Source organism: Micrasema longulum, unplaced genomic scaffold, assembly GCF_059751315.1.
Source record: "Micrasema longulum isolate JH-2025_06_02 unplaced genomic scaffold, ASM5975131v1 h1tg001072l, whole genome shotgun sequence".
Taxonomy (NCBI): domain Eukaryota; kingdom Metazoa; phylum Arthropoda; class Insecta; order Trichoptera; family Brachycentridae; genus Micrasema; species Micrasema longulum.
The window spans coordinates 236665-252134 of record NW_028278260.1 but is presented as its reverse complement, the minus strand read 5'-3'; the positions used below and the strand labels follow the sequence as shown (position 1 = coordinate 252134).

Genomic DNA, 15470 nt, shown 5'->3' with positions numbered 1-15470 from the left:
TTAAATTATAGAGAAGAATTTTTATGTAAATACTAAACCCACAAATTTTTACCAAATAAAATCAAACCCGTTTTTTAGACAAATAACAATAGTGGTAAATTATTACTTAATAATAAAGATAAAAATAGTTTATTAAATAATTCAGGTGTTTACCAATTAAAATGCCATTCTTGTCCTTCAGTTTACGTCGGAAGAACATCAAGAAAATTGTATATTCGTGTTAAAGAACATATGAGGTGTCTTCACAATAATAATTTCTCCGATTTCGCAAATCACCTAATCAATTCAAATCATGACTTAAATAAAAATACAGGAGTTAAAATCTTACATACAAATAATAAAGGGTTAAATGTAAATAATATGGAAATATTTCACATTAGGAAAGCTTTAAAAAATAATGTTCCTTTGATCAATAATCAAACAACCTTTCAATATAGCCCTTTCTACAATGTTCCACTGTAATGGTCACCCTTAACCTATTAAGCTCACCCCCTCGTTCTATCCTTTTCTCAAACAACACAGAATATTTTCATAATTTAATCAGTGCATGTTTGACCTAATCAGTGCATGTGCTTATCAAAATGCATGTCGTGTTGGTTTTATATTTTTGTGCAACAACTATGGTGAAGGTGTATAGTGGGTTTTGCGTGTTGGTTTAATTGGTGTCTTGACGAAGAGACGTGAACGTCTCGAAACCGGTAAACATAGAAAAGTTGGCAAGTGGTTATATAAAAATATTTAATAACATTTAGTAATAATAATGAATTTACTAGAATGCAACCGTCGGCGATCGCCAACTGTTACATGCTAGAAAAGTTGGCCATAAGGGCCTCATGTAGTCCTGCTATGGGCCTCAGTTGATCGGCTAATCGTTAATTAGATCAAAATCAATATTCATGTATTTGTAAAGTGCACTTGAGGGATTACATTATAAAATGACGCTGTTTATGTCACCCATTAATTATTTTCGCAATGTAACAAACAATTTAATTAATGGGAATTTATAAATATATTCTCAAAGATAGTCATTAAAATTTTGTCAACAAATAATATTATCTCACAATATTAGAGAGATAATATTTATTATTTGCACGCTTATATTACAAAAACAAAATTGCATTCAAGTGTTACTATATTTGAGTTATCCTCTACATACGAGATTAGAAAGTACTCTCAGTGGAGAATTGTTTTAAATGTGCGCTACATCAGTTTACATATAGACTCACTCGCAACTGGTATGCACCTACATAAACATTGGACATTGAACACTCCCGCATGGATACTGGTGGTTTAACTTAAGCTGGTGCGTTCAGAAAACTCACACTAACGCATTAAAAATCTACAGGATGTTGATTTTAAAAAACGTTGTATTAAATTTTAACCAAATGTGATATCTTTTTTCAAAATACGGTGTTGGATTAGAGGGTTGTGAATGTGAAAAAAAAATACAATGGGTTAAGAAAATGTAATATTAATTTACTAAAATACTTTGTTTCATTATTTTATATTTTTCGAATCATTTTTCAAAATGTCGCATTTTACTAATTATAGTCCTTCCAAGAACAAGAGGCAATTTAAATTTGAAAAAATGTATTTTTTTATAGTCAATTTCTCTAGAGCTAGAATGCGAAGTTGTGTAGATTGTTTTAAGTATATAAATAACAAGATTTATTGTTTATCAATAAGTGTGTATACATATTTTTCCGATATAATTTGTACTGTGAATTTTAATTACACTCTAATAACTATTATTATAATGAACATAAAATAATTAATAAAAAACATGCTTGTTTAAAAATAAATACTCGTAAATACATGACATTTTCGAAAGTAATAGTTTTTTTTTGCTCTAATCCAAAAGAGTTTTTTAAAAACATTTAATATAACAATATATAACATCAAGATTTTAAAAATCAGTATTCTCTACATTAAAAATGTTTTTCTGAAAGTTTTGTGAAAGCGCCATCACTACATAACCGACCTATTCATGATTTGATTAAATGAAAATACCTACATACTCATGAACCAGTGTTTTTAATCCATAACTTAATACTCGTACATATTGTTATATTTTTACTATTAAGAATCTCAGCGAAATTCAGATAAATGCAGAAGCATCCTGTGTATATTGTATCACCATATCGTTAGCAACTAATAAAGCAATAGTTGTCTATGTCACGCTCATAAGCGCGTCTGAGCGCGAAAGAGACAGATTATTTTTATAATGCGTATGTTATGGTATGGTACTCCTATATGGGTGCGAATCTTAACACCTTACCAAAGCTCAGAACGCCAAGCTTCTGAGTTTAGAGAGTAAGTGCTTGAGGAGAATATTAGGTATAAAGTGGTTAGATTTTATAACTTACATTGAAGTCCAAGAATGGACACAGCAGCCTCCTATAACAAGCGTCTTGAACGGTGCAATGGTGAACCTGGCTTGGCTGTGCATGAGAGGAGAGCCTAAACCCAAGTTGCCTCTTCTTCAAACCTGCGGGCTTGCCCTGTCCTGGAAGGACGTCGATGAGAATCTTCCTCTTTATTCGGCGGAACTAAGGGGCGCTCGATTGACGTGGGAGGGGGCGAGAGTGCTGGCTGGCGATAGGGTCTCCTGGAGGCAACATACTCCACTTTGGAGCGGATGTGGAAAAGAAGAAGATTTTTAAAAATTCAACTTAATTTAGTTCACTTCATTTATGTTCAATGGTATCATATCATTATGTACTTAAAAATAAAGATGTAATGAACAAAAATAATCAACAGGCAGGTATTAAAAGCATTCTTTTTTAAATTACAGATTAGTTTATATTAAGTTTATGATACGATGACATTCAAAATATTATTGTCTCTTTGAAGCATGGAAATTATCAATTACCTACAAGTGCTATTTGACAATAATATAAAGTAAGGTGGACATAAAAAATGAAAAAATAAAATTATGAACATACTCTAGCGCCATCTCTAAATACGTGCAAGTATTTTTTTTCTGTGGATATCTGTTATTTATTTATTTTTAATTTTAAACACAGTATAATTTATAATTTTTACCAGTGACCGGGTTTCATCATGACCGACAGCGTCAGACTGGTGGAAGACTAAACAAATGTCTATGTTCAAGCAGGGGTTGTCAGTCGATCTTATATAATTATGGGAATAAACGAGTTTAAGTTAAAGGAATTTAAGTATAAAGTAATAACAATTATATGAATTTAAGTGTTGTTTGAATGTATGTAATTTTTTAAATAAAAACCTTTATTAGCATAAATAAACAATACATTCAGTAAAAAAATGGAACACTCAAGGTTGAACTTGCCAAAAAAGAGTCTGGCTCTTGTGTTTGGCAAGTTTACAAAACAACATAAAAAATAAAAAAAAACAAGAAATGCAAAACCAAATAATAAAAAAATTAAACAATTTAAAAAATTGAGAAAATATAACACTAAAATTTTTTAATAAAAACACAAAATTTATAAACACAGGCACATATTAAACATACATCTTTATTTTCAAAATACAGTTAATTTTACTTATGTCAAGAAGCTTATCTTTAATATATCCTTAAATTTTCTGTAATTTATTTCTTGGCGTAGATTTTGTGGTAAATTATTGAAAAGCTTCCGTCCTATATAAGTATAATGATGTTTGGCCATGGTAGTTTTAATTCTCTGTAGAGCGATGCATCCTGTTCTTAATCTTCCCGTAATACAGTCCGATGGGAGACTCCTTATACACCTGGAGCATACAACGCTTTCCGTAGGTATCCTCCACTCTTAAAACATTAAATTCTTTAAACAGTTCGGTAGTTGAGAACAAGGATGGTTTGTATAGTATTATTTTAATTTTTTTTTTCTGTAGAACTTTTAAGGATTTAAGATAATCTAATAAAACAGATGCGTAATTTTATGGAGTTTTATAATAGAAATGTATTTGAATTATATGTAATTAAATTTGTCTGACAATTTCGGTCATGATGAAACTCGGTCACTGGCAAAAATTATAAATAAAAGTGGAATAAAATTATGTATGTATTTTTATTATTATAATTCAAATGAGGTTCCATCAAGAAATGTCAGTACAAAAATTCAATCTAGTATATTATTTCAATAAGATTTTTAAAATTTATTTTCGATATCTTCAAAATGTTCTTCATGTAGCAATTCTTGCTTGATCAGTAACTTCTCTGCAGTTGGCTTTTTAGATACATTAGTTTATATGAAATTATAATAACCATAGTGAGAATTTATTATCATATAGGTAGATTAGTATTATCTGGGCCCCGATTACAATGGGAAGTTAACATTTATCTTCAATTTTATCTACAAAGTAAAATGAAGTTTTCTGTATGAAAAGCAGAATATGCATACAATTTTTTCTTCTAAACATGTTAAATTATAGGTTACCGACGAAGATACTTTAAATGTTCATGCTAATACACTCATTTTCGCACAGAAATATTGGTTTTTCTTTATAGACAGTCGAAGATAACTCTGTTAACTTCCCATTGTAATCAGGGCCCAGGACTGGTTTGTGGAGTGTTTCTGGGGTATAAGAGATTTTCCAATACATATTTTGTCAGTCGGCACAGAACAGAAAAAACAGTTTTTAAAATCAAATCAAACACATTATTTACTCCGATCCGCGGATCTGTTCTTCTTCAGAAAGTTCACCTCTTTTTGGTCCCACGCATATAATATGATATGGGAACATCCAATAAGAGTTATAAGTCCCCTAATATGAAAATATCGTTTTTGTCTAAATTTTAGATTGGCAGTAATGCAGGCCGACTGATGATTTATATTTTAAAATTACTTTGTCATTTTTGTTTTGTGTTATTGTTTCAGTTTTACTGCTTCTAAATAAATTTATGTTGTAATTTATTTTGAACCAGGTTGTGGTCCCGTGGTAGTATTTTGGACTCACGGACCAAAGGTCCGAGGTTCAAATCCTACTCTACCATAATTCGATTTCCATTTTTCCAGTACATTTATTTACGACTTTAAAAAAATGGTCTAAAAATTGTAATATTTGAGTGAGTAAAAATACTCTTCTCTTTCCTTTAAAAAAATTGAAATATTATGAAAGTCCCACAATGAGTATATTGTAACTCATGTAAATACAATATTTCATGTTGTATGTAAACAAAAAATATACTAACTAAATTGAAACAACAAATCATTGATAAAGTTTATTAATTTTTCATTAAGTCTTGTGGTAATAACATTATCAATATGAGATACTTATAAACATTGTTAATCCAGATATGAAAATGAGAAAAGGATTAATCCGTACAAAACGGTTCTTTTCATGTTGGATATAGTTAAAATGCAGATGACAAATTGTTTTATTAAAAGAAGTACATATTCTAATTTCACAATAATTTATCGCTGTTGTATTCTGTCGAGGGTATTTAAAACATTATTGCAGGCAAATAAATAAAACATTTAGCAACAAAATCATTCTGAGAAGAATTCCTTTCACTAAACATAATTTACAACAAAATATATAAATAAGTGTTATCCTTCCTTCACCTTTAACCGTTACAGTAAAAACAACTAAATAATATAATCCTAAACATTAACGCTAAAATCTTAAAATTGCAGAGATTTAGTTTGAGGTCACGCTTGTTCGTCGTCTTCGGAAGTGCAGGTAGACTGGTTTGGCCTTAAGGTGGGTTTATAATTAATACGGATGCTATCGTTCACCCCCTCCCGATTCCGAGCAATTTCAATAGCGTAAAACTGTATTCTCGGGACTAGCAATGTGTTCCTTTCCGTATAGTCCTCCTTCGCGTCCGCTCTCATCAGGGTACCGAAACTGTAATCCTCCACGATGTTCTTGAACTTTTCGCAGAAAGGTCTCCATTTCGCCTTCCCTGCCGCGCTCTTCAGCTCGTCCTCGTTGATGGAATCCACGTTCAAGTCGGGGAAGTCTTGTCGGAAGTGCATATAGATCACATCATCGTTTGGGGTTAAACGCAGGATTTTGGGGTCTACGGCACAAAGTATCTGCAAGTAAAATACAAAATATGTGAGAACATTATAGAAACTGCAGAGTAAAAATTATTCTCATACAACCCTCTAAAATGAACAAAACTCTGAGATTGATATAATATTGATTCTGAAAATACAATTAAATTTTCCAAATCCAATCGAAAGTTATGGTTTTTGAAAGGGATAAAAATATAACTAAATGTGAGATCAGTGAGAACGAAGATATTCTGAATCGGGTAGAAAAAATTGTGTATCTGAAAAGTATGTTTATTAGGGATGGAAAGACTGAGAAAGATATTGAAAGGAGGGTGAGTGCCAGGAACAGGGTGAACGGTGCACTGAAATCTACTATGGCAAACAAATATTTATAGCAGGAGGCAAAACTAGCAGTTCACAATGGAGTTCTAGTGCCAACTCTAATGTACGGGAGCGAAGTATGGAATTGGAAAAATAATGATGAAAGTAGGTTAAATGCTGTCAAAATGCGATCCCTCCAAATGTCGAGATCCTTGAACTATGATCCTTGAGACTTGCATTATCGACAGAATCAAGAAAGGGGTGCTGCGTTGGTTTGGACATGTAGAGCGAGTGGACAGCGAAAGAATGGCTCAAAGGATCTACGATGCGAATGTTGATGGATGCAGGCACGATCAAGTCCATCAAATACTTGAAGATAGACATGTCAAGAGTAAGAATAATCGGTTTGCGTGTATGAGAAGATGTATGAATGTAGAGGAAGCGAGGTCTGTATGCAAAGACAGAGTGATATGGCGTTCTATCCTCTATATTTTTTTCTATTTTTAAGTAGTCATAATTTAATAATAGTATTGAAAATTGAAACAAAGTTGTTGAAGAGCGTGGATCTTTCTGGTCCAAAGTCCACCCCAGAACTATAACCATAAACCAAATTAAAACTAATTCCTAAATACCAGGACTGAATTAAGAAATTTGTCAAAATTCTATGTATTTATAAGCAGCCCTTAAAAAATACCATAAAGTAACAAAATATGACGACGAATCAATGAATTGGGATTAACTGCCACAGGACCATATTTTTTTAGATTAGAATAGAATAAAATTAGATATATCAACAATAATAATTCAGTGAATTAAATTGTTAAAATATATAAGCACGAGAGGTTGTTTTTTTTATTGGTGTGCTATTTTGTTTGGTTTATTTTCAATGGTATTTTTTGTATTATATTCAGAGTAATAATGCGTAACCTAGAGAGAAGCCCTCTCACTATGTTTCATAGAACGCAAGCGATGTTGGTTTGTTGGTTAGCAACCAATTGGTGGCCATTTTGTTTTATTTGACAACATAAACATAACGGTTCAATCGGATGCTTCTGTAGCTGTGCTTGGCTTTGTTTGTTAATAACTTGGATATTTACTTTATAATAAATAAAAATCGACTATGGTGAATTGCAGTATGTTTGGTTGCAGCAGCAGGAGCGTCAAAGGTGTTAAAGGAGACAGTTTTCACAGGTAATTGATTCCGAATATTTTCCCATGATTTACATTGATTTTTGGCATTTATTGTCCCGACACGTGTATTATGTTGCTTAAAAACTTTCCTTATATCAACATATTTACTTGAGATACTATTTTTTCTCAATTTAGGGGATAAATTTGTGAATCAAAGTATGTTTACTGTTCATAATGACATTCGATTATGGGTAATATGTCAGGGCTGCACTAGGCATCCAAATAAAGTTTGAGTTTTTATCGAGTAGAGGTCGATTAAAATTTTACTCGAAAATAGCAACGTTAACCTTGAAATCATCTAAAATAACATGTCCAAATTTCAGGCCGCTACGACTCGCCATTTCGGAGATGTGACGGACAAACAAACTAAACACAGGACTTTGGTTCAATGGAGTTGGGATTTATGTCTCAATAAATATAACATAAATATATTATGAATAAAATGAAAAAATATTATAGAAAAATAGATTGGAATAACCCTGCAATGATAAATACATAGGTACATATTTAAAAGTAATTACAATGCAAATTAATATCCATTTGGCAATTCTCGATCTGAGTACGGCCCATTGTTTTGATGCGAACTGTAGCTAACTTAATACCCAATAGTCATAGAGTGGTTTTCCTATGTTCGGGCTCTTCTCTAGGTTACGCATTATTACTCTGAGGTATTATATGTATTATTTATATTTTCAAAATGTATGTTTATATATATTTTTTTAAAACATGCATCAGGGCCGCGATAGCAAACGCCATCATCAATGGTATGTATCGAGACGGTATGAAGTAAAATGGAAATTTATGTAGTAAAATGTGTATACTTGTATGAAAAATACATTCGTCGGTAACCGGTAATTGAACATATTCAGAAAAAAAATTCTAATCATATTCTATTTTTATACAATGTTATTTTGAAAATAAAATTAAAAATAAATGGTAACTTCTCACTGTAATACGGGCTCAGGCATAGAGCCAAAAAAATAAATGTGATAATCAAATATTCTGCTTTGATTCTAATAAGATTCTTGAGGATATTTAGGTAATTTCATTAATATTGATGTATTCTGTCGAAAAGTACAACATTTTTACAGGTTGAAGGAATTATAACTTATCGAAACTGTGACATCAATATTTAATGCAGTAAGCATTTCTTAAATAAATAAACTAACTCAATAAAATATAAATAACACATTAATTGCAGTACAAAACTTTAACTGGAAGGAATTATTGACCTCTCCCCAATCTTTGCCTTGCCGTGGTAGACTCGTATTTTTTAATGATTCAACACGCTATGCTGGCTGTAGTGTAACTCTTAATCTAAAGGTGGCCCATACCTGAGTGGGTAGGTTGAGTCAACCTCTAAGGTTACAAGGTCAGTCACCTGTAGATCTCAGAACTTGCGAGAGCAAGCTAATCGTCTGGAATGATTTTTTTTTATTGTTAAAATTTTATAAAACTTTTGCAACTTAGAAGGATGGCTTCACACTGACCCATTATTTTGGGCTGCTGAGAGGTTATATCGAGAACTCTGCCATTTTGAAGAACATCATTTTACGTCCCAGACGGATATCTCCGACAGCGTCAGCACAGACGGTTTTACCTCCTGACTTCCAGAACCGACGTGCCTCTGGTCATGTCGATAGGAAGAGCAGTCAGGCAGCTGAACATTATCACTTTGGAGGTCGACATCTTTCACATCAATGAAACTATGTTTAAGAGACAAATACTCGATACGTAATTATAATGAACTCAATACTGATGTAGACATTTTTAACTGCATATTGAATTTATACAAAAAACTTAATCATGGAGTTGATTATTTGGAATAGTTGCTGAATGCACATGTTTTGTGGTTTATGTGATGCATGACGTACATGTATCCCACGTAATGGATGTGTTAACAAAGCAACAGTGAGATATCTCTGAAGAACATTATCTGAGATAATCGAACTTTGACATGTGCAAAGGGTCTGACTGAATTAAATTATTTGAAGTCATTATCATTACTATATTTTCACATAGGTTAACTATCTTACGTCAATATTTTATTATTTGAAAACATTAATTTATTAACATATCTGCATGTGTATCTCAAAAGTGGAAATTTCGGGTCTATCTTACTGTTGCTTTGGCCTAGTGATATGTTCATGTATGTGTATGGATGACACAGCGTATACAATCTCTTAGCAACAATAAAGGTTTCAGCTCTTTAACTTCACCAAAATCAACAGATGAAGAAATTGTTAATGATACACGGTGTGTAAGGTGGCCACTTAAACTAGCCAATGACACGTCATAAGCCCTGTAAATGCCTAGACTTCCATATTTTCTTCTCTAAAATGTTCTCCATTCCTGTTGTAATTTTTTTATTCTTAGTGACTCCCTAGGAGGTGAAATCCAGAATTTTGTCTACAAACATACTGACAAACTCAAAATATTGTAATTTTTAGATTTTTATGCTTCCTATACCAGTTAGTTTAATTAAAAAATTGTTGGAAATAAAAACTGATACGAAATTCCTTTGTGATGTTACCGAATATCTTTTCAACTTGACCCCGATTTGCTCGAACAGAATAGCCCAGAGGATGCCATAGGCTCCATTTGGAAAAGAAATTTGTTGATTGATATCATTTCTGTATGAAAATTTGCTGCATCAATAGTTTCTACCTTTGTTTGGCTTGGACAGCCAGAAGGACGAACGCATCGATACTGGAAGAGCTCCATATTACAACTCGTCTATCAGTGGTGTGTTTGAGAAGGATACGGTCTTTTTTTGGACATATTGCTAGACGTGAGCCAGACAATCTAAAAAAGGCAATAATGTCTGGCCGAGTTGAAGGTAGGAGAAGCCGGGGTAGAATCCCATATAGATGGACTGACCCAATAAAGGTGGCTACGTTCATGATCCTCAGCATTGAGGGACCGACTTGGAGGAACCTTTGTTAACATACTTTCAATAAGTTTATATTCATGTCATAAAAATACATATAGTGAAATCTGTATAGTTAACATGTTATACAAAAAAAGCAAATGATGAAGAAATTGACAAAGTAGGTATTTTGAAAATCAGCATTATTTGTGAGTTACCCCACTAAAAACACATTTTTTTAAAACCTGATTTTGATTGAATGCTACAAATAGATAAAGTCACACATTTAAATCGTCATAATATGATTTTAATGAATCAAGGCTTGCCTGTTTGTAGCATTCGTGGAGGAAGATACAAACATGTGTTTTTAGTGGGTAAATAAAAAATGCCGATTTTAAAGTTACCTAGTTGTAGTTATTACCCCACTAATTGATAAAGGACTAAAAATTTGCTCCATTTAATTTATTGTGTAGATTACCATCTATGTAGATCGTGGGCGGCGGACCTTTTCAGCGGCCGGGCCAAATTTTAGAAAAAAGATTACAAGCCAGGCCGCACAACAAAACATTAATTTTAATCAAGAAAAATCATTCCCATATCCACACCTAATGGTGCATAGGATACTGCATTAGTACATCGCAGCATATTTCAATAGTTTTTACTATCTACATTAAGGTAAGATAATCAGTCTTAAGGTAGGATTACATTGTTGTGTTGTGGTAAGGTAGGGATCTATCTGGCGCCATGACACACCACACTAGAGTTGATGTTCTGTGGGTGTCAGTAGCGGACATTCTGACAGAAGTGAGTTTACTTGAAAGTGATGTATGCCACATATGTGGCTTTTTCAAAATTGTTATGATAAACATATCCTATTAATGAAAGTTTTACTGTGCTGTATTATTTCATTCATTCTAGTGTTATTCAGCTAAATAAAGGGGGATAATGAAAAATCAAGCATCAGTTTTTTCAAGAGATTATCATCCCTAATTTATATTTTGCCTGGTGATTAACAACAATACAAACCATTCATGGAATAAATGTGAAAATTTTCACTTTTTGACTAATTTTAGTGTATTAAAATATTTTATTTTTAGTATTAGCCTAGAGAATATTGTATACCAGAAATAATGTTGTATACCAGAAATAATGTTGTATAACAGAAAGGGACATGAAGAATGCTGTAATATGACACGTCTTCGAGCTCTCTAGCTCCATTACGAGATTCTAGAGCAATTTTTTAAAAATGTATTTAGGGTTTTTGGCAAATTTTTGATAACTTTACATGGCTGTTATTGAAGATTTGAGTGAATGAAGGCGTTGCGTCAAAAATTTACTTTTTTACAATGATGAAGACTTTATGTACAGCCCTTTCATATAAAACCAATTACACCATCAAAAAGTAGCGGAAAACCCATTTTGAGAGTGAATGAAGGTGTTATAGTACTGGTGTTCAAAATTTTGACCCCAGATATTTCTGCTTTTTGTTTTTGTCACCTCTTTCTACACATGTCTTCAATTTATTTATTTGACACTTTATATACATATACAATAAATATACATACAAGGGCGGGCATATTGCCTTAAGGCAATTTCTTCCTACCTACTCAAACCGTTCAGTTTAAGAAAATTATAAATATATGGACATATTGAATCTTACAATTTTATACAAAAATTTAAAGCAAAGATTAAGAAAAAAATATATATATAAAAAAAAAATAACACTATACTATGAAGAGAGAAGAGGGGATGGGAAGGAAGGAAGAAGGATAAAGGAACAATTTAAATATTTAGATAGTGACATTTCAATCTTGACTTAAATGTAAATAAAGAAGGGGCGTCTCTAACATTAGTGGGTAGATTATTCCACAATCGAGCAGCTACTACTGTGAAAGAGGAGGCAAGAAAATTAGAGCGATGACTGGGTATTAAAAGGGTTCTCTCATTACTAGAACGAAGAGATAATCCATGTTGTGAAAGAGGTTGAATGAGCTCTCTCAGATAAACAGGCAAAGTGGGATTATTTAAAATATTGTGAAGAAGTGATAGAATGTGAATGTTTCTTCTATGCCTGATATTGAGCCGGTGTAGTTGCGTGCGATACTCGGTTATGAGGTCAAATTTGCGAAGATTAAAGATATAACGAATACAAATATTCTGCAATCGTTCTAACTTATCAAGCAATTCAGAGTTAGCATCTGGATAACATACATCCGCGTAGTCAAGGAGTGGAAGAAGTAAGCTCTGGACTAATGTTTGCTTAATATTAATTGGCAAGAAATTCTGTAATCTTTTAAGTGAGTGCAAACTGCTATAAAGTTTACGGCTAACTTCATTAACCTGATTGTGCCACCCTAAATGCTTATGAATGATAATACCTAAGTTTTTGACTGAAGTCATGAATGGAATTTCTGTTTTTCAATTCAAAAACGAATGGACATATCTCGATGAAATTTGGTATTTATCCAAGTCTATATGAATCTTAGAGTAATAATACGCCACTAATAGTCACCCATACGGACAAAAACCATTATATGATTATTAACCACGAAGTCAGCTACAGCTTACAGCAATACAACGGGCCACAGGTACTCAGGTTGAGAATTGGAAGCCCAAAACCGAAAGCGCCTGTTACATGTTTGTTGTTAAACCGAAAATTTGGAACGCTTTTGTTCTATGATATGCAGCGAAAAGGGCTTCTTTATAACCGGTAACGAATGATTACTCTGAGATATGAATAGCAAACCCGTGTAAAATTTAATGAAAATCTGAGATGGTGAGGTAAATTTTGTTTAAAAACTGTGGATTTGACCCAGAACAACCCGGCTGCCCATGCTCTAGATATTCTAATCCCAGAATAGAAAACAAATTAATTATTATAATAAAAACACCGTAGTCAGTTTTATTTCACATTTATTTATAATTTTCGTTCATTAAGTTTCGTCTTGAACGACATCGTCAGACTGGCACCAGTCATTGGTGAAAATTATAAATAATAGTGGAATAAAACTAAATGTAGTAAAGAAGACCACATTGCCAAATATCCGGATTGTTGTCAGGAAATAACACCTCGAAATAAAGACATCGTTGCTCGTAAAAGAGTTTCTTCATCAAAGAAATTAACTTTGCTGGACACATTTGAGTAAGTTATTAATGTGCTTTCAATTAGCTGTATTATTTCAAAATCAATAAAAAAGTGACCTTAAAGTCAATTTTGCATTTTCTTGAAAACAAAATTGCCTTACTTGAATTGTTATTACATTATCCAGATTTCTGCATATCCGGATAACATCTGGCACTCATTAATCCCGATAATTTGAGTTATATTGCATTTTCATTACTATAATTAAAATGCAGTTCCAACAAGTAATGTCAGTAGAGAGAGAAACTCAATACATTGAACAAATTAGTTAAGTGGTCAGTGTGCAAATACTTTTACTGTATTTTTATGCAATGGTTATAAGATAGTCACCACAAACGTATGTTTAAATATCAAAGAATATTTCTGTTATGTGGTTGAAATGAACTTAAAAATATTTTTTTAATAAAAATAATCAAAAATATTTTGATTCCTGTATTGGATGTGTCTGAAATATATTTAATACGTGCTTATTATCACCACGTTTTTCTGTTTAATCGGGCATCAATTAATTTATATATATAATTAATTAATTAAAAATATTAAGAAAATAAATTTTAAGTAAGTTAATGGTAGAAAACAGGAAATGATTGCTCAAAGTGTGTATTTAAAATCGATATTATTATATTGAAGCACGCTTGTAAAAACAGTTATCACCGCACTGAGCTTATTATTATTTAAAATAACATGAAATCAAATCAAATCAGATTTCTTTCGGAAGAAAATACAAGCAAATGTCTCTATACTCCGGAGTCCAAAACATCGCAGATATTCAACTATCGAAAACGTCTAGAGAAACACTCTTAAGTGTGACGATTCTAATAATACATCACTACACAAGATATTATACACCGATAAAATACAAATAAACCATCAAAATAAAAACACAGCGAGCCTACACTCGCCATTGAACGTACGAACAGAATGGCGATCGCCTCGTGTTTGCGCAAAATTACTGAAAATATGTAATAGCAGACTTACGTTGAAATATATGTCTCCATGCTCTATCGCTTTCGAAGCCCACAAATTTTCTAGAGTTTCATCGTTCCCGAATTCCTCAGCAGGCCGTGAGAGCACATTGAAGTCCTGTCAAAACACGTGAGTAAAAAATAAAATGAACGAAAACAATATAAGCAAGTATTTTTAAAGAAAAGTGGAGATGCTAACCATACTATAAAGTTTGTGAAATGGTAATCGTTTTAGAAAAGCACAGTTTCTTATTTCTTCTGCGGTTTAAAAAGCGAAAGGTCAGGCTCAGACACCAATCTAGCTCGCCGGCACGTGCTCCAATATAAGTGTAATGACAGCTGAGCGAATCTCGGGACCAATATGAAGTGAAGCTAGCAGCAAATTGTGCAAAGTGGTTTCGTGACAACTTCACATTTAGTATTACCAGGATTTAAAAAAATTATCCTCAAGAAAATTTTCGTTTTATAATTTATAAACAAAAATATTTTTACGAAGAACATTTTTGTGGCACCATAATATTAATTTGCCAAAATTGGGAAGCAGGCGTGGGATATGCCTGTACGTATTATTTACAAAATCTTAAGTCAGGTCATGTCAAAAACAGACAGAATGAAAGGGCTTGTATGACGAAATACATGAATGTGGAAGAAGTTAGAAATGCATGCCAGGATAGACGAGTGTGGCGTTCTATAATCTCAGCTTGCGTGATGGTAGTATCATTTTCATTATTATTGTTATCAAGTAGGTAGGTAATGTAAGTCATTTAGAAAAGAACTAAAATATTTATATTTAAAAAATGTTAACCTTTTTAACAACAAACCAACACGCCATTTCTCTGTAAGGCTAGGCAGAGAGAATATAAAGCCATGTCGCTCTATATTTGCCTACGATTTCACTTCCTCGACATTCATACGCCTTCTCATGCATGCGCGACGATTATTCTGACTTTTGACATCACCGAGAAGTATTTTTTTCTGTTTGGTGATACCGTATATTTCTCAGCCTCGATTTTTGCATC

The 15470-nt window shown here is 32.5% G+C and overlaps 1 protein-coding gene across 1 annotated transcript; it reads right to left on the bottom strand.

The window, feature by feature from the left end:
• Positions 1-5169: 5169 nt before the first annotated feature.
• On the bottom strand, positions 5170-14845 carry LOC148277188 (protein PBDC1). Its single transcript, XM_088233227.1, has 3 exons — positions 14651-14845; positions 14465-14569; positions 5170-6002 (listed from the first exon to the last, which is right to left on the bottom strand). Exons 1-3 carry the CDS (start codon positions 14651-14653, stop codon positions 5613-5615), a joined length of 498 nt encoding a protein of 165 aa, XP_088089353.1. The 5' UTR covers positions 14654-14845; the 3' UTR covers positions 5170-5612.
• Positions 14846-15470: the final 625 nt, after the last annotated feature.

What these genes read in the sequence shown, in the direction of transcription:
- LOC148277188 (XM_088233227.1), bottom strand. An exon ending in ATGGAGACATATATTTCAAC is followed by an intron (nt 6,003 to 14,464) that starts GTAAGTCTGCTA and finishes TTTTACTTGCAG; the next exon opens with ATACTTTGTGCCGTAGACCC.